The sequence below is a fragment of the Podarcis melisellensis genome (genome assembly GCF_964234715.1).
Source record: "Podarcis melisellensis genome assembly, chromosome: 13".
In the NCBI taxonomy this organism is placed as follows: domain Eukaryota; kingdom Metazoa; phylum Chordata; class Lepidosauria; order Squamata; family Lacertidae; genus Podarcis; species Podarcis melisellensis.
In genome coordinates, this window is record NC_138545.1 from 28194743 (window position 1) to 28218486 (window position 23744).

The window sequence follows — 23744 nt, forward strand, 5'->3', positions numbered from 1 at the left end:
GAAATCCTGAGGATTTGCCCTTTCTTCCCAGTTCTCTCAGAATTTCACTAAGGATTTGATCAGGGCCTGTGGTAAATAGGAGGGTAAAGTCACCGACTTTATGTTCCACATCATTACAGTGGTACCTCGGGTTACCGACGCTTCAGGTTACATACACTTCAGGTTACAGACTCTGCTAACCCATAAATAGTACCTCAGGTTAAGAACTTTGTTCAAGATGAGAACAGAAGCGGCAGCAGAAGGCCCCATTAGTTAAAGTGGTACCTCAGGTTAAGAACAGTTTCAGGTTAAGAACGGACCTCCAGAACGAATTAAGTTCTTAACCTGAGGTACCACTGTATCAGCCAGTTTATTTTCTTTCTCAGAGAGATTGGTGACATTTCTCTAGAGAAGGTGAAGAACAAAGGTGAGAGACAGGAGGCAGAGCGGCCTATAGAGCAGAGGTGGGGAACCTCTGGTCCAGGGGCCAAATGTGGCCCCTCAAGACCTTTCCATCTGGTGAAGTGGTGGCTAGTCCATTAGGGAGAATGGGGCACTGCCCCACTAACCTCAGTCTGCCCTCAGCCAGCCCCCAACCCAGATTAGAAAGGTGGCACTGCTTGTCAGCTTCCTCCTCCTCCTTAATCTTAGCATTGCCCTTATAAAACTCAGCAAGGAGGATGGGGACAAAACTGAAATTAAGATGGCTCTGGTAATTACTGGCTCTGGCTCCACCTACTGTGTGTCTCCCCAATTTCTGCCCTACCAGTCCTAATGGGCACGTCACCATTAATCTGGCCCTCAGAACTTGCCCCAGACCTCACCCACTCTCCCAATTGTATTTATGGCTGATGAATCCCATCCATTCATGATAAAAAAAATATTATTTGTACCCTGCCCATCTGACTGGGTTGCCCCAGCCACTCTGGGCAGCTTCCAACACATATAAAACATCAGACATTAAAAACTTCCCCATACAGGGCTGTCTTCTGAAAGTTGTATAATTATTTATCTCTTTGACATCTCATGGGAGGGTGTTCCACAGGGAGGGCGCCACTACCGGGAAAGCCCTCTACCTGGTTTCATGTAACTTTACTTCTCGCAGTGAAGGAACCGCCAGAAGGCCCTCGGAGCTGGACCTCAGTGACCTGGCTGAATGATGGCGGGGGAGAAGTTCCTTCGGGTATACAGGGCCAAGGCAGTTTAGGGCTTTAAAGGTTAGCACCAACACTTTGGATTGTGCTCAGAAATGTACTGGGAGCAAAGAGAGATCCTTTAGGACCAGAGTTATATGGTCTCAGTGGCCATTTCCAGTCACCAGTCTAGCTGGCGCATTCTGGATTAATTGTAGTTTCTGAGTCAGCTTCAAACGTAGCCCCACATAGAGCGCATTGCAGTAGTCTAAGCGGGAGATAACCAGAGCATGTACCACTCTGTTGAGACAGTGCACAAGCTGCTGTTGACTGATATCATGCAGGATTTGGAGGCTCCAACCCTTTTGTAGCCATTTCTTAATGAATTACTATTCCAGGTCTATAATGTGTAACAAGGAAGAAAGAAGCAAGAATGTGAAGTGCTTTTCAGATAGAGTGGCCATATGTGCTACCTCTGAACTCAGCAGCAATGCTTAATGAAAGTTTAAAATTAAGGCTTCTGCATAGAGCACCTGGGCAATAGCATAACTCGGCTTATTGAGGGAATTGGGAGATGTTCTCTAAGGAGATGGCAACTGTGCTGTTCACATATGACCCCCATAATATTGCAGCAGAAGCAGCATGAACATCTACAGAGAAATAGTACCTAAAATACAAGTCTGGGGCATACATGTGGTATTACAAGGTTGCTGGACATGCGTACTCCTCTTTTGCACTAGGCCCCATATCCGACAAACTAAAGTTCTTTGTGCACTTGGGAAAGGAATCTAACTGAAGGCTGAAGTCATTGGACTAGGCTAAATTAGCAGCAATGATTGAATATAGGCTATTGTGAAACATGAATTCAAACATGTAATGCAATAAAAAAGAAGGTAACCAAGAATCCTCATTCAACGAATAAACATTTTACATTTGAAAAAATAAAATGAGGCAGGGTGGGCTTTGGCTAACAAAAATTTCCTCTGGGAAACTTAATTGCTTGTTATTCATCCAATTGTCAATTTTGCTCCACTTTTTGTCAGCCATTAAGCCAGTCTGCTGACCTTATTTTGTGATATGTGAAAGCACTCCCGTACCAGCAGTCATAGCAGATGATATAATTAACAACTTATTTTTAAAATATAACCACTCATTAAATGGAAAACGTAACAGATGACCTCTTATTTTTAAAAGTATTTCTGAAAAGATCAACTTCTGCATAGCCATTGTAACTTTCTACAATCTCCACGCCTACTTCTAAAACAAAACTAACTGCGATGTTCTGTGCATGTCTAACTGAATCCTATTGAGTTAAATGGGACTCACCCCAAGGTAAGAGGGTATTGAATTGGAGTCTTAAAACATTTAAAAAATGAGCACAGTAAAGTACAAGCGGAGCTTGCAACAAAAAGTTGCAGTGTGGAGAATTTTGGGTTCCTACTACTTTGTTCCTCCTCAGTCCATCTCCTACAGTGCGCCTAATGAGCATGTTCTGTCCTTACCGGGCTGCTGTTAGGTCATCCCTTTATTTGGTTTTTTTTTTTTGAAGCTGCTTGTTATTTAACCTTGCAAACCTTGGGGTCCCCCCAAACCTGCTAATACACCTTCCTCTTTTGTATGGACGGTGCTGCTTTGGCTACATAAGGACCATTGCCGTCTGCCTGACTCCTGCAGGTCTGTTCAGGAATTGAGCTCATTAATTACAAATACAACAAAGGCCCTCAAAAATATATGCTGAAGCCTTTAAAAGATGTGGAAACTGATCACAATACATTTCTGTGAAATTTAAACCATTTTATTGTGCATAATTTGCTCTTTAAAACTGTAAGGTTATCATACACTTTCTTGATGGTCACTGCACAAAGGCCATCCAACCTTTGTTGCAGGAGTGCTACAAAGGAGGAAAATTTTGGCTTCTTTAACACAGCCTAGCATCCTTCCTCACAGAAATAGCCTCCTGGGGTCTAAATTCCTACAAGACATCGGAAGTACTCAAACTTACAGGATTAAAAAAAAAAAACAAACAAAAAACAAAAAGGAGACAGATAATTGCACAATATTTTTTTTTGCATCTGTTCATTCAGACAACACTTTACAAAATAGTTTTGAAGGGGATACTGCCGCAAACAGGTGGGGGGTGCACCACCAGTGTAAGGTTTTGATTGGATTAAGGCTTCCATTGTCTTCTTGGCATTCTGTTGTTGTGGATATATTTCATTGCATTCTTTCAACACTGCAAATCTACACACTTATTTTCTCTAGGAGTTTACAACTGCGATAGCATTTTTATATTCCCAACTGCCAAGTGCAATCGCAAGGAGCACCTGACAAGCAACCAACATCCGGTTATGGACTTGTGTTGCCTACAAATACCGGCAAATGATGTTGTAGAAGTTAGTTTGGTAACGTTAACTCCTGGGTGGAATACTAAAGTATTTTATGGAAGTCTCTATCCTGGCAGATTGACAAATCTAAAAGCAGGGACGCTGGGCTTTATATATTCTGTAATGTGTTTGTTCACAGGAGACACTGTTGTTTTTAAGGTCATTTACATTCTCTGGCATTTAAGTTACACTCTAATAGTATTCAGAAATGTCTTTAACACATTCCAGTCCTGTACTTCCACACTTGTCTCTGAAGAACGTGGAAATGGTCTCTGCTTACTGAAGAGGAAAGAGCCAAAACTAAGACACATTTCTGGGGAAGGAGCAAGAAACTGCTTCATCAGTTACTTTCCCACAACTCTCAGCTCCCATATAGCAAATCTTTTTTTCCATGATAGGTTTCTCAACAAAAAGGAGGTTTAAAAAAAAAAGTCTTTCCTCCTCAAAGAATCATGTTTATAAAGATGAAAGAGCCAAAGAGTCAAATAATGACCCAAAAATGCATTTCCATTAATTCTGTGTCAATTAAAATCTGATGAATGATGTGCCTGGGGTGTCGGTGGAGCATGAGAATGATGCTGTTTCTGTGGCAGGAGGAGAAGGGAAGAATCCAACAGTATCAGTCAGACACACATCCAAGCTCAGAATCCACCTTCTGAGGTTAAAATTCATCACTTTCTACTGCATGGAGCTGTGTGTCATCCGCGTCAGTCATGCTGCTTGCCTGGGACTCATCTGTGCCAACTTTTGGAAGAAAAACAAAATACACAAACAAATTAAGCCATTTCTAGAATTCTTGCACATTTCACAAAGTATGGGCAAAATCTTGTATGAACAGACCATTCTATAGCAGACCTTAAATAGTATGTTCCAATCCAATTTATGGGATATATTATATTATTATGTAACCACATATTAGGTCTTTTTTTACTTGCCAACCTGCCCTCCCCTTGCAAGGCTCAAGAGCACCATACAGTACCTCTCCATAAGCAAACTGCTCCTGCCTGAGATGTCCACAATTCAGTTTCCACACTCTCAGTCTCTATGTGGACATGGCCTGCACTACCTATAAAACTTTCAGTCAGTTTGTGATGCTAATAGCAGAAAGAATTTAGCATTTAAGCCAAGCATTTAGTATTTAGTTGTTAAAGTATTTCATATACATTATCCAGTTGAGGCCATTCGTTCGTTCATTCATTCATTCATTCATTCATTTTTACATTTACAGCCCACTTTCCCTTAAAGTAGCTCAAGACACAATGTACACTGCTTGCCCTTTATTACACCCCTGTGACTTAGACTGAACAATAGTAATTGACTCCAAGGCTACCCAGTAAACTTCATGGCCGAGGGAGAATTTGAATCTGGGTCTCTCTGGTCCTAGTCCAAAACTCCATACATTACACCACAGTAAAAAAAATCAACAAAACAAAACAGAAAACTCTGAGACTGCAAACATATTCTGGAGCTGACCCAACACAGCTTATATTCATCTGTGGCCTTATGTAAAAGCTATAATTTGCACAAATACATCAATACTATGTATTTGTTTTAGATAACAGTGGCCGAGAGGAGGATGGCAGGAATAGCAAGGGTACTGTATGGAAGTAAGCAAAATGGCAGTTATGTACCAGGAATGTCAGCATGTCTGCTCCCCTTGAGACTCAAGCCTCCTCATTTGGTTTAGGCTTATTTATGCTCATTTATTTATTTTTTAAATATCAATTTCCAATCATAAGAGCTGCAAATTGCTTTAAAAAAAAAACCTGAATAAAAAGTTGGAAAATGGCATTTTAGACTCCATGTTGCATGAAGTAACAGCCATGCTAAGTGCTAAGACCGCTACAATTACAACGCTTTCAAGTTATCCAAACGAGAAGCCTCTCCATTTGCCTCAAAGGGGGGGGGGGACATCAAGAAGACCTGCCTGACTCATATGGGCAACATTCGCTGATCTGCTCCTCTTGTGTTACAGGCTCTTCATCATCTGGAAGGTACCGCTTGTCAATGGCCTCTTTGATCTGGTTGTTGGCTCCTTTGGGATCCAAGTCCATTGCCCAGGAAAAGTTCATCAGTGCGAGATGGGTCTGCCCCAACTTTTTATAAACCTAGGAAAACAACAATCATCAACGCCAATGTAAGTCAATAAATTAAATGTTTGCAGCAATACATGCTTGCCTCTACCAAATGGGAATACAGTGGTGCCTCGCAAGACGAAATTAATTCGTTCCGCAAGTCTTTTCGTCTTGCAAAGCACGGTTTCCCACAGGAATGCATTAAAAATCAATTAATGCGTTCCTATGGAAACTGAAGGTCTGGGGACAGTCTGTCCCCCGACCTCTTCTGAAGGCTGGCGGGGGCGAAAGTCTTTGCTTCCCCCCCGCCTGCCTTCCCGGGACAGTCCCGGGGGCTTTTAAAATGCTGGCGGACGGCAGCGAAGCCTTCGCTGCCGCCCGCCAGCATTTTAAGATCGCCCACGGACAGCGGAAGACTTTTCCGCTGTCGGGGCGATCTTAAAATGCTGGCGGGCGGCCCGGGGCTTTTAAAATGCTGGCGGGCGGCAGCGAAGCCTTCCCGCTCTCCCGAAAAGGCAGGCAGGGGGGAGCAAAGACTTTTGCCCCCCCCGCCCGCCTTGGAAAGAGGTCCAGGACCTCTTCCCAAGGCGGGCAGGGGGCAAAAGTCTTTGCCCCCCCCCCGCCTGCCTTCAAAAGCCGTCCGGGGGATTTTAAATCGCCCCGGACAGTCCCGGGGCGATTTAAAAGCCCCTGGTTAGGCAGGCAGGGCAAAGACTTTTGTCCCCCGCCAGCCTTGGGAAGAGGTCCTGGACCTCTTCCGAAGGCGGGCGGGGGGGCAAAAGTCTTTGCTTCCCCCCTGCCTGCCTTTCCGGGAGAGCGGGAAGGCAGCGCTGCCTTTTCCGCTCTCCCGGAAAGGCAGGCAGGGGGGAGCAAAGACTTTTGCCCCCCGCCCGCCTTGGGAAGTGGTCCAGGACCTCTTCCCAAGGCGGGCGGGGGGCAAAAGTCTTTGCTCCCCCCGCCTGCCTTCAAAAGCCGTCCGGGATAGCGGGAAGCGCTTCCCTGCTATCCCGGACCGCTTTTAAAATGCTGGCGGTGGGGAGCAAAGCCTTTCGCCCCCGCCGGCCTTCCTGGACCTCTTCTGAAGTCCGGAGGGGGGGAAAAGGCTTTGCTCCCCACCGCCAGCATTTAAAAAAAGGTCCCCGAGATTTCCCTATGGGCTTTCGTCTTGCGATGCAAGCCCATAGGGAAAATCGTCTAGCGAAGCGTCGCAAAAACCGAAAAACCCTTTCGTCTTGCGGGTTTTTCGTCTTGCGAGGCATTCGTCTTGCGGGGCACCACTGTATTTAGAGCTCTACATAAATGTCAGAGTTGCTATTGGAGGGTGATTTGTCCATCCAGGCAACAATGTTCAACCTGTTCTTTATGGGGCTGAACAAGTTGGTAGTTCTGAGATATTGGATGCAGCTTTGTCTCCCAAGACCCAAGCTGGCCATGGAGTGCCTTCCACAACAGAACTCAAGCTGCATGTTAACTCCAACCCTTTCTGGACAGAAACAACCACCCTCAACTATCCAGTGCTCTGGCTGCCTCCAAGTTATAATGCACTATACATGGGCCTGCCTTTCCAGATAATTCAAAGGAGGCGTACAAGGCACCATCCAACCATTTTAGGGACTCCACTTTGGATTTGAGTAGGGCTTACTCCTTAGCATTTTATTTTCCTGAAGACATCTCACAAAGCAGCAGGTGTTTAGGATCAGTTTTCCTTTTCCTAGATGGCCTACCTTCCAGCTGCATTAACAGCTAACTGGGATCAGGTTGGAAACAGCTTAGTTTCCTGTCCATTTATTGGCCCAATTCAAAGTGCTGGCACTTATTTTTAAATCTTTTCACAGCTTGGGACTAGGGTACCCGAATATTTGCCTATCTCTGTGTGCACAGATCCACATTTTGGGGCTTGCCTTTCTAGCTAAGCCAAAAATTATAGTCACCAGCCCCTGCCTAGCAAACCTCTTCTCAAGCCTCTCTGTTTGTACAGTGGCAATCAAGGATTCCACATTGTTCCACTGCTTCACAGTGTTGGGGGGGGGTGTCAGTTTGGTCCCACTTGGCCAAGATGCCCCAGGTTCCTTGGCAGCATACCTGTCAAAATTACAACTTCCCTTCCAACTTTGGAGGTGAAGAGAGGGTGGAGATTGGCACGCAATTGCCAGGATGGTCTTTGCCCCACTCTGCAGCTTCAAAGTTGGCAGGAAGGCTAGTCACTCATCATATTTGCCTTATGGCACCCCCATTGTTAAAGCCTGGTGCAGCATAATCTATGAGCACAAACCTGTATAGCAAAGCCCTTCCCATAATCATCAACAATCGCCTTGCTTTTCTTTGAATCAGAAAATGCAAGGGAACCCATTTTACAGCTGTAATTCAGAAGGTTATTCTCAGGCTGGTTCTTACCTTTCCTATTAAGAAGTAAACAAGAGACTCTTTGGGAACAATTTGCTTCAGTTCTTCAAGTTCTTGTAAAGCATACTGAAATGACCCAAAAAGACCCCAAACCATTGAGCATTTTTTTCTGAGGAATATGAACCATATAAATAATAATAATAATAATAATAATAATAATAATAATAATAATAATAAATTTTTATTTATATCCCGCCCTCCCCAGCCGAAGCCTGGCTCAGAGCGGCTAACAGTAAAATGATATAACAATATTAGAGTTGATACCTTTGGTCACGAAGAGTCGGACACGACTGAACAACTAAACAACAACAACCTTTGGTACAATACAAATAAATATTTCTTCTGGCAATCCTAGTTAATTGTTTGACACATGTATTTTCTACGGGCTTAGAATTTGTAATATTATTTGCTAGAAAACACCGAGGCTTTGGGTTTCATGTGCACCTAGCCACCTGAAACACACCCACAAGGGACCAGGAATGCAGGAAATTAATAGATACTGAACAGAGGGGGGAAAGACAGATCTCTCCTCCCCAAAGCGGGATGACAGAAATATAACAAGGTTCAAGAAATAGACAGCAAGCAGGGCAAGAGAGCTGGTATAATTACAACAAAAAGGAAGGTGGGTTATATGAACAGCTGGGGGAGTTTTGAGGCACATGACTGTGTGAGCGTCAAAGATTTTAGTGTCAGCTTGTAGATGGTCAGCATATTTTGTTGAGAAGGATTAAATGATCCAGACTAATTCAATATATCCATTCTCCCTTTCTCCCAAACTATGAATCATATTATACCTTAAACACTTGCTAAAAGCAATATGACTGGGAAGGAACCAATAGATAAAGCGAGATCTACTGATACTGTGGAACACAACTTGTACGAGGCGGCAATTAGATAAGAACAGACCCCAGAGCCCACAGAATTTATTAAAGAAAAACCCCAACAAATTCATAGGAACTTACTCCTAAATTAACATGTTTAGGATTGCCCTACAGGTGTTATGCAATGGCTGTAGAGTGTGTCCAAGCTTTCAAAGGAAACACAAAAGGTTGCTGTCCAAGAAACTCAAAAGTGCAGTTCAACCTCATTGCAATTTGCTCACCTTATACTTCTCATTTGCAAATAATACTGAGGCTCTATGGAATTTGCAGAGGGGGTTCTTGGGATCAATATTAATAGCTTTGTTCAAAGTATCCAAAGCCTTTTCAGATTTCTTCAGGGCATGCTGAACCTGAAAAAGAAATGATTTATTTCTTTGTTTTAAAAGGACAGTAGTTGCTCATTGTTTGGATCTGCCAATGTCTATGTTCAGGCCAGGGACAGAATGAAGCATGGTTTACTTACAACTCCAATGTGGCACAACAAGACAGAGCTCTGAGGGTTGATATGAAGTGCTTTCTGGAAATGCATTTCTGCAAGGCTGAATTTCTCCTGTTTGTAGTAAATCATTCCCAACCCATACCTAGCAATTTTAAAACAAGACTGTATTAGGCACCAAGCTTGTATATTATTAGGAAGGACACTTTCTATAGGCTGAGAGTGTAAGTGCACAACATTAATTGAGTGGTTGATTTTGAGCAACACAGGTAAAATGAAAAAGATTTCATAATTCTAACAGCATCTACACAAGTATGTTAATATTCTGCTTCCATATTTTGAAGCAAAGCCTTTATATGATTGTTTCAGCACCGTCTAGTTCAAATACACTCTCCCTGTTACAATCCAAGTTAAGTTTTTCTCTCCCTACCCTTTATAAGCCTATAAACCATGGCAGCTGCTCAGAACTGCTTTAACATGGTAAGAGTTCCATCCTATTACCAGGAATATAATATTTTGTAAGTCATTTGTCAAATAAAATGTAGCACAGCAGCAACCCTCACGTAAGTGGGGAGGTATGGTTATATATTTTATAGTGCAGTGGCATCTAAGGTGTATTGCACAATGCACAAGATTATGTTTCAAGAAACTGCTTGGGAGCCCCAAGGGAGGTGCAGTGCTGATACAGAGGTTTTCCCTGTTCTCTCCAACATCTCACATGGGAAATGTTTGTCAAAGCCAAACCCTTTTGAGTTTCCAAAACTTGGTAGAGATAAAGACTGCTTGAGGATGCAATCTTTATATGGTGGTTTCATGCCAATTTATCATTATAATTATTATTGACTGTTTTATTGTTTAAGGCTTTTTTTTGTTTTGAGCTTTACACATTTGAGAATGTATAACTGGGGGAGAATGGCATAATCAACTTTTCACGTGCTCCTGGCAGTGGTGTGGAACCCTAACGATGCCACAGCCATTTCCAGAGGCAACTATGTCAGGAAAGATGCATGTCAACTGGATGCAAGTCAGGGGTAGGTAAAGTTGGAGACAAAAAGAGAGACTGCAAGTAGACACCTAAAGTTTTTATCATTGGGGATATTGTAACTCATACATTTTTTGCTTCTTCATTCGCTCCTTCTCCCACTCCTGGTTTTTAACTAATTAGAAATATTTCTTACCAGGCATTATAGTGTCGAGGATTCATTCTAATTGCATTCCTAAAGCAGGCTAATGCTTTCTCAAGTTCCTCTGTCAACACAAATTCATGCCCTAAGAGAGTGTAGGCGTAGGCATAATTTGGATCAACTTGTATAGCTCTCTGAAAGAACTTGATGGCAATGTCATGTTCCCGTTGCAAACTGAAGCAATTTCCTGCCGCACACCATGCCTGGAAAAAAGAAAAGCAAAATGGTAGAAGACATCCGATAGTATTTTTCTCCTGTTTTTTGAGGAGGTGCTGCAGTAATGGAAAAGACAGAGTGCAACAAGTCTGGATTTGACAGGTGCTCAAGTGCCTGTTTACATGGCAACACCTTTGTGGATACTTGATTTTTTAAAAAATAATGTCAACCTCTAATTTGCCTTTTCCACAACCAAGAGGTGAATCAGAGACTGAAGTGTGTTTCTAAAAATGCCACAACAAAATGACCATGACGATACCTCTGGTGAATTTTTATCCATATCAGTTAAGTCTTTTGAAAGCACCGAAAGAGCCACATCTTTCTGCAAATGCCACAGTGTTGTTGAGTAGATTTCCATCCCTTCCACTCGGTAGTTTTCAATCCTTCTTACTTCAGAGAATATCCTCTCAGCCTACGAGAGAAATTAACAAGTGGCATTTCAACAACATGAATTAAAAGACTTTCTGCATGATCACATTTGGGTGATAATTGTGTGTGCACAATTCATCCCTATGGCTTCTCATCAGGGCTTTATTTCTTAGAATCACAGAGACCTTGGAGGTCCTTCTGCACAATGCAGGATGTAACCATGGCAGTATCCTTGACAGTTATCCATTCTACCTCCACCTCCCAAGACATACTGTTGCAGATCTTACCTACATGTAGTTTCCCCTAATACTTAGCTGAAATCTTTCCATCCATTAGTCCTGCCCTCTAGAGCACAAAATGACAAATTTGATCCCTCTTCTGTGTGACAACCCTTCCATACATGCACAGAAGATGCTGCCTTCTCATATGTTAATACATGACCACAAATTTAAATCTACACCAATAGATAGAGCATATAGGCTGCCCAGCACCAGAGAAGCCCTGTTGCTGTTAAGCCCGCTTGGGGAATGGTCTGTAGGAGAGGGTCCCACGAAAGGCACTAACTATGCAGAGGCCTCCTCAAACTAGGAACTGATGTTGCATAGTTCAAAGATGAGAGAGTAATCCAAATCTATGTTAAGTGATCTTCAAAATATATGGGGGAGCACTTTTTTGTACAGTACATTGGCAGACATGCAGCACAGAACAGAAGCATTCCACATCATGCTCACCTGCATATATTCCGCAAGCTCAAAGTAAGCTCTTCCAATATGGCACAGTACCCAGCCAGTGTTGTAGTGGTGAGAAGGCAAATGACTCAGTATATGAATTGCTTCTTTACAGTTGTAAGAACACAAGGCTAAATAACCTTTCCCCATGTCACGAAGAAGGCTCATCAAACCTTCTAGGAGAAAAATGCAATAAATACACAGGAGAACAAAGGAGATTAAGAAAGTACAAGCCTAAAAGCCCTATAGTTTCAAATACGGAACATATTCTCAAGAAGCCAAAATGAGAAATAGAAAATAAATAAAATGCCAGTATGTGGTCTAATGAATAAGGTGTTGACTAGGACCTAGATCAAATCCTGACTGAGCCAAAGTTACACATTACAAGAAAGTGCTAACTGGATTATTCTATATGTCTGTGAAAAATTGCAGTAAGGATGTACAAAGAAGCATTCTTGATTATTTCCTTGCTATTACAGAATTCTCTTTCACTGGGAGAGTATAATGAACTTGGACATCATTTTAATTGTATCAGAAAGGAAAATGGTTTTAAATGCACACTATTTTGCCATGATTCTAACTGCATTTCCCCCCTTGCTTTTGTCTTATTCTCCACCCCCAGCCTTTGGGATGGCTTTACTACTACAAATGAATTCTTAGGAACAGTCCACACACCTGCTGCTGCTTTCTGTAACGTGAATGCCTGGATTTGTGGTGTTACGGAGGCAATCTTTCCTTCTGAAATGATGGACGAATCAAGTTTGGTGATTTCCAAACTGTCATTAATGTTTGGCTGTGTGATCCCTCCCTTATTGGTTTTACACTTTGTCTTTCGGTTTGCAATTTTGGGCGGAAACTTCATTTTTAACTTTTTACTATTTTCCTACAAGAAAAGAACAAATATATTTAAGAACTCATAACCCTGCAACCAAAACCAACAGAAAAGCAGAATATTCAAGGACAGAAATCTAGATGTTCTGTTCTTTCTGGAATTTGAATCACTAAACTGGAAGGGAGAAAAGGCAATCCAATCCAACCTCCTATCATAGAGAAGAGCTCTCAAGTGACCTGTCTGCTATCCAGAACACAGTGTGCAAGAATGAGGAAGCAGGAATCAAACTAAGCATCAGCACACAGGGGTTTGGAAGAAACTTAGTCACATTTTAAGTATGATGTCTTTGGACTAGTCTGCGATTTTGTGCAGTACATATATATATTACTGAATACAAGATACAAAAAATGACGACACATTTATATTGCAGTATTAATCAGGTGACCAATGGGGTCTGTGATGCCCACAACAGCTTTGCATCCAGCTTCTATTGTCGTGCCCTTTGCTCTCATCTCCACTGGGAGAAGCTGCACGAAAAGGAGTATTTGAGTTCAGTTCTGCATACCAAGCAGTTCTCACCCAATATGAGCTGCTCAACAATGAAAAGAAATGCATGACTCTGGATAATGGTAGAAAAACCCATGAGCTTAGGAAAACTGGCAGAAAGTAGAACTGTTTGCAGAACATTTGCAAGTATGGCTTGAATACATGCTTTCTAGAAATGATCTTCCCCATCAGGGAATAAGGGTAAAAATCCAAAAAGCCAGCTATGACCAGGGATGGAGGAACAGATGGAGCAGCAGAAAAGGCCAGACCTCTATGATCTTTATAACTGAAGAAGCAAAGTGTTCTCTGTAATGGTATTGTTTTCATAGTTTACCATGATAATCTGTTTTGCAGCAAAACCAGGGAATCCTTAAAGTCTGCCATATTTATTATGGCACATGGTTTCATGGTCCACAGTTTCTACGCCGAAATAAATTTGTTTGTATTCTAATTAGATTTGTAGCCCTCTTAAACATTTCTGCTTTTCATGTTAGCCCTTGTTAATTCCTTGTGATACTATTGCAATATATGGATTCTCCAACTGCTCTCCATCCACATATGAGATATTTGATCACCAAGGGCATCACAGCAGCTGGAGTCCCATTTACCTTTGTTGTAGAACTATCACTAGAGAATAGGCGTGAACTTCTTCGAGGCAGCACATTAGGTGGAGCAGCAATGGTTGGGCTCAATACCTGAGGGGTTGTACTGAAGAGAGAATAAACAAAACTTCTTAGCGTGAGCGTCAACAACTCCTTGTGGAAATTAGGGCACGCATGGTATGCGCCCACCCCACTCCATTCCAATGTCTAAGTAGAAATGTGGGCAGTATGACAACAGCAAAAGAAAACGATAGAGAGATAAAATTACCTAGGAACAAGAAGACAATACCAGCAAGTCTGCCAAGGCCCTAGTCTCACTACGGACTGGTTAGGCATTGTGGACCACTGATACTCGATTGCTCTCTCTGGCAGTGTTATGGTTGGGCAGCCCCTGGTTTACTGGGGACTCCAGGCAATAAAACAAGTTGTGACATAGCTGGGGTGCAAGCCTTATTGTGTGATCAAGTCAATATACATAGAGCGAATAATTGTGCCTATAATTGGCGGTGAAGAGAGTCTACTTTATCACCTCCATGCCATCCTCAAGTATACAACTTAGGTCCAGGATACCTGGCAGGCTGCCTCCCCCAGTACAGATCAAGCTGAGCTTTAGGATCTTCTGTGGAGACCCTGCAGGTAGTTTCATGACCAGTGAATTGTCACCTGGTGACAATGCAGAAGTGGGCCTTCTCAATTATAGGACTCACCTTCTGAAATGCCTTCCCTCAGGTACACTGTGAAGAAGAGATACGTTTTCCTGGACTCAACGATTTTTATTTTTATTTATGTATAAGTTTGCTTTAAACTAGTTTTTAGGAAATGTTATTGAATGTGATACTTTTATTATTAATTTTTTATGTACGCTACATAAATAATTTTATTCTATGAAACATATAAAATGTTTATAAATAAATAAATAAAATCATGATCCAGGCGTAGAAAGACATTTCCTACCTTGTCTGTGGGCCTGAACTCTGTGTTTGTGCAACAAGGATTGGCGTTACTTCTCGACTATTTCCGCTTTGTGAGAAGACTGATTTTGTTCCAGCTTGGCTTATTCTAGTGACAGTCTATATGTGGAAAAAACAGCACATCAGACCTAGTGTTATTAAAAACCACTGGTATTGCTACTTGCAACTCATAAAGCTAAGAGGAGTTATCTGCTAAAATATCAATAAATAATAATAGTAATATCCAGTCATTATGTGATCCAGAGTACTGCATAATTAACAGAAAATAGCATGTATTTCTAAACACCAGTGGCTATCTTATCACATTGCTAGGCAAAGTCTTTCCCTTTCCTCACACCATAGGCAGACCCAGTGCAACCCAAGAAAAACCTATTTCCACACTATATTCATAGATCAGGGCAACTGTGCACAATCCTGTGCACTATTAATTCCAGTGAGATTTTTTGGGGGTGGGGAAACTTAAATTTATCACATACATTATCTCTAAACCAGGAAACAGACAAAGCAAAGTTATTTTGAATTAATCCACCTTTTTAGGAAGGCTGAAATTTGCTAACCATCTCAATACTTGTGGCCAACATTGGGGCTGAAAAATAGTCAATGAAAAATAGTCAATGAAAATACTAATGCCTGATTCAACTGTCCCATTAGCTTCCACACCAGTCTATGGAGAAGCTCCCATTTTATGTAGTAGAAGCACTATACAATGACCAGACTGGCAAATAAAGCAACTAATACATTTAACAGACATTAACAATAGGAGACAATGGTGGTAACCATTTTATAACAACATTGCAAAAGTTCTAGTTTTAAAGACAACCCTAGAAAATAAAAGAAATATTTGCCAATGTTAGCATTCAAAGATATGCAAAAGTTATTGTATCGGAGATGAAGCAATCAGACAGTGCCTACCACTTCTCTCTGTGGTAGAGAGTTTGCCTGCAAAATAATTGGAGACGGGGCGCCAGTTTGGAAGGGCGACGGGGGGGGGCAGGGGGGCAATGTCACATGCGTGATGCCACGCATCCCGACGTCATGTGCATGACATTAGAATGCCGGGAGAAGCCAAGGGTGGAGCCAAAGCAGCAGCTACATGGCTTCAATGGCTGGCACTGCTATTGGTGGGAAGATGCTTCAACCCTCCTTCCCCTCCACAGCAGGAGGAGGAAGAGAAGAAGCCAGCCACTGGAGCTACTCCATGCTTTGGCCCCGCGCTCTTTGGAAAGGGGGGGTAGGCCCTCACCCCCAAAATATTGGGGAGGCCCAAAAGGGCTCGGCCCCCAGGAGCTGGTGCCCCTGACTGGAGAGCAAATACACAGAAATTGAACACCCATCAAGTTGCTTTGACAAAACTAAAGTTTCCTTCTTGCGACTTTTTAGAACAATTATCCAGATTTTTATATTTCCTTGCCTTCAATCTCACATGCACACCCTTGAATGCAAGGTACCTTCTTGGAAGGGGCTCCTGGAGGTGGCACATCAATTACCGAGGAAGAATTTGTGCAGTTTTGTAAATAGGATCCATCTCCCGGGCTAGGGGTTTCTAATGGTAAGATTCCAAAGCTGAGAAAACATACAAGAGTGTTTGAAAATATGCATGATTCCTCAAAGAGAGAAGTGAGCGGGCAAGGAGGAAAGAGAGAATCTTACTTTATAAACTAAGGACAAATTGCAGGGCAAAGGAATTTATAAGCCCCAGTGGAAATAAGTTTCTAGACAAACAGTTTCCTCATTGTTACATACACAAGCTTGAAGACGTAAAAGCAAGAAGTTCTAGTGATCAACAATAATAAGGTATGTAAAAAGAAGCTCTAATACTTTGAGGACAAACACACATTTTCCACATATATCCCAATACTTTCATATAATATTGCAGTATTCGTATACAGCTTGGTGGCATCAACCATGTTCAAAACAATGTGCATGTGTGGTTTTAAATAGAGGAAACTAACAAATTTAGCACCAAAACAATCACATGTGGCATGTTAGGTCAAGAGGACAACTCTCCTAAGCATACCTTCATGCAATTCATGGTCAAGCAGGAAAGCCCTATGTGCTTGGGTCTCCCATACCAACACTTCATACACTGTAACTTATTTTGTCAAATAGTGCTTCTAAATGCTCACAAGCCCCGCTTCTTATATCAATTCCTGAAATGTAGCTATATTTTTCTATTACAGCAGTAACTACTACTAAAAAAATGTGAATCCTTCCAAATTAACAGACTCAGACTGCAATCCTAAACTTAAAGCAAACTCCCCTGAACAGTGTGAGGCCTGCTTCTGAATAAACATGCACAGGACTGTTCTGATATTGCATCTTAAGCATTTGTACACGTCAGCAGAGGCATAAACACATGAAAGCAGGGGAGAATATAGAAATGGATGTTTTGATTTATGCAGGCAGTGGCAAGACAAACTTTTCTGTCTCTGTCCAAGAGAATAAAAAGTGACACACATATCACTTAAAAATGGCAGCGTTTATAAATCGGTGGAATAACATTTCAAATCTCTCCAAACATTATCCTACTGACTTGAAAGCCACCAAAAGAGTGCAAAGGGAGTTCTCAGAGAAATAGCTGAATCAGAGTTTGTCAGCAAATTCTACTCTAGTAATTTAGGTCTTAATCAGACCTATGGATTTATCTACCACCTAGCAAATCTGGGAAGAATATGTAGTCACCAATTACTGCTGCTGTGAATGGTTATGGTTCTTGTACACATTTAAACTTTATATACAGATGTCACAGATCCTCTGGACCTCTAATATATCATAGCCCCTACTACAAAATATTTGGCTTTTCCTGCACCAATGTGTGTGATTATGCATCTAAAATAGTGAGCCCTAATCCATGAAAGCTTATGCCACAGTAATTTTGCTAATCTTTACAGTGTCACAGGACTCTGCTGTTTTTCTTATAGTCATCTTCCGTAGGCAGCCTTGAGGATACTTCAGATTCTTTCTTTACCTTGGTGTTAATGGACTCAGAGCAGCCGGTCCACCCAGAAGACTCCGGCCAGTTTTTGGTTTGTTTTGAGCCTGTTTAGTTAAGAAGGCAGTTCCCGATCCAAGAGGTACAGCATCTGGTGAAATTACAGCCGAATCAATATAAGAGATGGAGGAATCTGTGTTGGAGGAATATTTGGAGTTGGAGGACTCCAGGTTGAGTCTGTTTAATTCCTGAAATAGAAAAAAAATAAAATAAGAAAAAGCAGCACGCTTTTTTCCCCCCCAATGATCACTCTCAGTGTAAGCAATGATGGTAAAATATGGCTGATAAAAACTTACAAGCGTGTCTTGCGGCGTTTCCGTAAGAACTGTCTCTGGCGGCCTGTGGGTTATGCTGTGATTAGACACCACAGTTGTGCAGGTGTTAGGCAAGCAGCTGCTGAAGTTCTGTATAGATGTTAACTTGAATGTTTGGTCAGGGTCTGGCTTTTCACCTTTGTGAATGAAGAGAAAGGGATTTGGGGTAAGAGAAAAGGCTTCTTTTCAATGTGACACAAATGAAGAGATTAAAATGTTATGTGTTGCCCCCCCCCCCAACAACAACACAGTATGGAACTGCTGTCTGAACTTATTGCTACATGGTGCTGTTAATATCCAATTGTTCAATATGCGTTTTTTAAAAAGGTACCCATCAAGTATAACAATTAGAGCATGGCATACATCTTCACAAACACATCCTTAAATACTTTTCACATTATTACTGAAGACTTTCTGTTACAGAAAAGCTGGTAGAGACCTAACTGCTGATGTTACTATTTCCACCGGGGGGAAGCTATTTTACTATGCATCACTAACAATACATGAAGTGCCAAGATCCATCTAGTCCTGCGTTAATCTTTCTCCAACAGTGATCAGCCAGATGCCTGCAGGTAGAGATCTAGTCTAGGGCACTAAACCATGGGTTGGAAATATATTTTGGGCCTGTGAAAGATTTTGAATTTTTAGAAAGTGCTTTGGGCAACCCTGCCCTCAGTTGCTTCTCTCCCTCCAGTTTACTCTCCAACACAGACAGATGGAGTGCACATACACACACATTTTGCTTTCCTACCATATCTGAGTAAAAGTCAGGATCCAGCAGAATTGAACAGGCCTTATTTTGCAAGCCATCAGATTAGAATTTACATTGGTAGACTGTGTGGTAAAAATCACTGATACACTACTTGCCAGCACCACAAAGGCATTAATTGAAGGCATGGATCTTCATGACTTTTTACAAAGTGTAAGACCATACAAAATTCCCAGTGTTTGCCTCCAAGTTACCATTCCATTCACGGATAATATTTTTCCTATCCTTCCCAAGCAGGTCTCATTAACTAATGCCTCCAGGAAGATCACAAGTGGACAAGGCAGGAATGGCAATCGCCTGTTGTTGGTTCACAGTATTATGTGCAATGAAATGGATTTCTTCCAAATGTTTCATTTTGCTATTATGACTAATAAGCATTGACAAGTCTATCCTCCAAGCAATATCCTAGCAGGAGCTGTGCAGTTTGGAAGCATCATGATCTACTTAGTTTTGTTAAATGTACAGTCCAACACCAATGTGCACCTTTCATCTTGGGCCCTTTTATATAAATTATACATATTCCATAAAAATGAAATAACCCACCTAAACAGGGCTGACATGACTTTAAAAGTTTTCGTCTTGCATTTTTAACACTAATTTGTCCAGAAGAGAAGATATCTAACTTTCCCTACATGTTATGCTAGTAGTAGCAGCAGTGTTGCTTTAAGTCTTTCTTTGCATTTGAAGCAGAAGCAGATATGCATACATCTGCTTTTGTTTGTAAATGGCACAGATGGAAAAGATGTACAGGACTTCAACCCATGGAGTTTCCAGAGGGCCAGTACAGTTTGCATCCAGCCCAGACACTCCACAACATTACATTTCATGTTAACATCTTCCAGGTTTTCCCCATACTGCTTTAAGCAACAGCAGCACACTTCAACTGTTTTAAGAAGACCAAGATTACCATGCATCACAGTCTGCAGCAACTGCCCTTTTCCACAACCCTATCAGTATTGGCAAGCGTGACTTATGGCCCACATCTTACACACCATGAACACAAATGACTGGCAATCCATAGCAAAATATTCCTAAATTAGGGCCAGCATATGTCCAGATTAACCAGACATTACTGGGATTTCGAAGGCGGAATTGACATCTGGGGGGAAAATGCTGAAAAATCGCGAGTTTTAAAATATATTTTTTTGTAAAAATAATATAAAATTGGGGGGGGGTCCCCTAAAAAAATCTGTACAACTTTTGGGGTGTCCTGGTTTTTACTTTTTGAAATATGGCAACCCAATCCTAAGTAGGCATAAACCTGAATATTTGAGTCAGAAACTTGCAGGAGGCATGCTGTGATAGCACACTCAATCAAAGAACAGCTCTGATGCAAGCAAGCTCAAGACAACTATGAGACAACTCTTCCTGGCAGAAGCAAGGGTTGAGAGGGCATCAAGTAAGAAGGAACCAAATGCACTCCATGGGTTGCCGCCAGCCTGCAAATGCCACAAAACCACTCTCACCTTTCCGTCTGAAACATAGGCATGCATGCCTCTAGTACAAAAAACCAACAGAGGTGCCAAACAGCTGCATGGTCCCAGCTTAGCCCTGGTACTGCCAATGAGGCTGTTATGCCCTGCTTGTGGCCTTGCCCCTTTTGCACCTGTCACAACAAAACTACCGCTTCAAGTCACTTCATGGTGAGTTTGGCTCCAGGCAATGGGAAACAACTCAGGGGGGTTGAAGAGCTCTTAAAAGATCAGCTGAAAACCTGGAACACAACATTTCTGTTTTGTTTTAAAGAGTCATATGCTGATAAAGTGGTAACATGGGGATAGTCAAGTTTATGGGAAAAAGAAGATGAGATAGCATGAATTCTCAGGCTCCAGAGAAACCAGATACTTTGTCACTTTTCCAGAACAGGAAACCAACTATGTGCTACCAAAACAGATTCCACAGTCTGGTTGGCAGGCACAGCAGCTGCCTGGTTTCACTTTGTATGATATATTTCATTTTAGTGTTTGTGAGGATCTGGTTCTATGTTACTTATCTATCCGCCAGTCCCTTGAGGTGGGATACAATGAAACGCCAAGTTAAAAAAAATATTCAGATTGCACAACTGGCTTCACCACTGGAAATAAACCAGAAAGAACCCTGAAAGGCATGGAGTAGACACTGGGAGTTGAAATATACATACTCCATGCTTGTGTGGAATACATTAACAAAAACAATGAAGCCATTTCTGCGGAGAAAGGAGGAAAAGCAACCAGAAGTATCCAGTCCCATTCTTGCTCAATCCCAGGTTCAACGGTAATCGCCAAGGAAAAAGTTTTTGTAAAAGTGTTTTCACATCATATGCTGCTGCCGTAAGAGAATTCAATTGTTGTAGACCTGGATGAAATCAGTGAGATGTCTCCTTATACCTTCCCTCCAACCCAAACCATGAATTCCAAAGGATGGTAAAGAATACATCTATTCCCAGGGAAGGAGTTAAGCAAAACCTACCTATTTCACATAGTGATTCAAAAGGGGACCAGAGGAAAGGATTTAAACTAAGGCTCTTTTGGTAACATTCAGATCCTTTGGCAAGCCGATCTGTCTTGCTGTTGAGAGAGAAAGAGGGAGGGGGAAACAATGAGGAGAGATTCTGCAGGAAAATGAGAACAACGAGCTATTTCTACAGCTTGCATAAATAACCACAGAAATATCTCCTGCAATCAGCTACCATTATTTTGTTAGGTGGTGTGGAAATGGGGGCATTTGTATTTTTCATTGAGCATCTCCCATACACCATATGTAAACTGTACATTTCTACATGGCTTCAGTAAAAACAAAAGGAAAACAGGTGTTTTGGGTTTTTTTTGTTGAAGAATGGTACTGCTTAAACTGCTTCACATCCATTCTGGCAGAGAATTTCTTACCTCAAAATGAGCAGGAAGCCCAAGGGAAGACATCTTTATCAATCCTTGTACTTTAGCACCAGGGACCAGAAAGGGTCCAGAAATATTCTATCCAGTGATGAGAACATGATAGCTACTCTCTGAACTTGCACTGGACTCTGGGGGCATTTAGAAGATTCCAAATACCTCCAAACCAGATTGCAAGATCACAGACCACACATTTCCCTAGACTCTGCAAGAGGACAGTAGCATGCTCTGACCTCCTGGTTGGCTCTCAATGCAGCTGTCAAATAGCAAGCCATCTTACTGCTTGCAAATGCCTCTGAAGCTCAGAGGGATGTCAAGGATGAGATTTTGTCCCTTCTCAAAGTTGGGGGAAGAGAATGTTCAAAAGCAATCATAAATCTTGACTAGCCATTTGTGAGCCCAAAACATACTGAAATGCAGGACAAAAATGCAACAGAGTAAAACTTGCAACTCTTCCTAAGGTCTTTGTGCAAGACCGCTCCTGTATTTTGAAGTACTGACAGTCTTTAAAAGCTGGGAATGTGTTCATCCCATAGGACATGATAGTTCTTAGGATGTGTATTCTAAGGAGTAGCAAAGTTCTGCAATAAGACAAAAAAATTCTAAACTAAATATAGAGCTGCCTCATAAAATCAGGCCACAGGCCCATCTAACAGACTGGTGCTTTCCCGCATAAGTAGATTTGCTCAAGCATAATTATATCAGCCTGTAGCTTTACATCACAAATGAAGGTGCTGATTCAGAAGTAATTTTAATGCTTTTTGCCAGGGAAATTTGTATGTCTCCAAACTGAGGGCTAAGAACTGCACACCTACAAGCAGCAGTGCAAGAACGTTTTGGGAAAAGGAGGAATCTAGGGGAGATAGCTTGTCCCTAAAAAAAAGAAAAGTCATACCAGTATACATGCCCCAGGAGCGAAAGCATGAAGCATGCAGAGTCACCAAACTCTGTCACAATGTCATCGTGGCTTTTCTGTTTGTTGAACACACCACCAGACAAGATTTGTTCTCCTTCTGCAAGTCTGTTTAAAGATAATAAAGGAATAAAAATTACAGAAGCATTGATGGTGTGGCCCAAAACATTTCACAGCTCTGCCACAGACAAGGTGGGTGCTCTCAGATACACAACTTCCTCACATGGTTTTTGTGAGTATAAATGCTTCAGATTATTTAAACATTCCACTCCACCTCCAACAATCTATCTTGCTTATCTAGCTCTAACATGATCTAGAAACAGAAACCATTCTAGGGAGTGAATCTCTACATGTTGGACCCACAAAAATGTGCACCCTATCAGTGGCACTGCTGCTAATAATGCATTGGGTAATCAGGATGTCTGTGTGGAAGCAAGCATCCCTGCTTTCAGGGACAAAATGAGCAATATGAATGGATCACCTACGGCATATCTGCCAAAACCAACTGGTTATGGATAAAGCTGCCTTCTTTTTTTGAAAAAAGAAACAAAAACATAGTTAATATTAACTTGATTTTGTCTGGTTTGGATGACAGAATATCCTGCAATTAATTCAAAATTCTGGGTATAGGGCGATATACAAATTCAATGCAGAAATAAACAAAAAACAAAAAAACCGCATGTGAAACCATCTGAAACCATGTGACCACACCAGAAAAAGGGGGGGGGCACGCAAGCGCAAGGCCTGTGGCTGCTCTCCCCCATTATGCTAAACCATGATGGTTTAGCTAGGCATCCAAACCAGGCCAATTTCTTTTGCATTGCTATGGGCAATGTAATGGTAGAGGTAAGCATAAAATCTTTGTCTCTGGCTCTTGCATGCTGTTTTCCTACTGGCCTCTCCTTTCTTCAACTTCACTGATATTTCCCATGCCTCCTCTCTTCCTATCCTGCTCCCTTCGCTCAAAACACCCTGTCTCTAGATTCTCTGTTCTTTAAATTCCATACCACCTGGCTCTCCTGCCATTTGGCTCCCCATACTTCAATAACCAAACACTTTCTTCATTAAATCTATGGTTTGTCAAAACTGTGTGGCTAACATATTCATCTTTAGAAAATCCATGATATCACAACAGCTCAGTGAGAGA

The 23744-nt window shown here is 41.8% G+C and overlaps 1 protein-coding gene across 4 annotated transcripts in view; it reads right to left on the reverse strand.

Annotated features, from left to right (window-relative positions):
* Nucleotides 1-2885: 2885 nt before the first annotated feature.
* The window catches only part of CDC27 (cell division cycle 27), a 28864-nt gene continuing 8005 nt past the window's right edge, over nt 2886-23744 (reverse strand). The window contains exons 4-20 of one of the 4 annotated variants that reach the window (XM_081886248.1): nt 22580-22705; nt 21263-21360; nt 18028-18182; nt 17708-17919; nt 16188-16302; nt 14723-14838; nt 13775-13874; nt 12464-12671; nt 11792-11961; nt 10951-11103; nt 10470-10678; nt 9319-9436; nt 9077-9205; nt 7966-8040; nt 5420-5604; nt 4476-4558; nt 2886-4240 (exon numbers count right to left, since the gene is read on the reverse strand). In XM_081886248.1, coding sequence (XP_081742374.1) covers nt 4158-4240; nt 4476-4558; nt 5420-5604; nt 7966-8040; nt 9077-9205; nt 9319-9436; nt 10470-10678; nt 10951-11103; nt 11792-11961; nt 12464-12671; nt 13775-13874; nt 14723-14838; nt 16188-16302; nt 17708-17919; nt 18028-18182; nt 21263-21360; nt 22580-22705 — 2335 coding nt within the window. In that variant the 3' untranslated portion in view covers nt 2886-4157. Of the gene's footprint in view, nt 4241-4475; nt 4559-5419; nt 5605-7965; nt 8041-9076; nt 9206-9318; nt 9437-10469; nt 10679-10950; nt 11104-11791; nt 11965-12463; nt 12672-13774; nt 13875-14722; nt 14839-16187; nt 16303-17707; nt 17920-18027; nt 18183-21262; nt 21361-22579; nt 22706-23744 lie in introns of all 4 variants that reach the window. The other 3 variants (XM_081886247.1, XM_081886250.1, XM_081886249.1) reach the window with 3 other exon arrangements.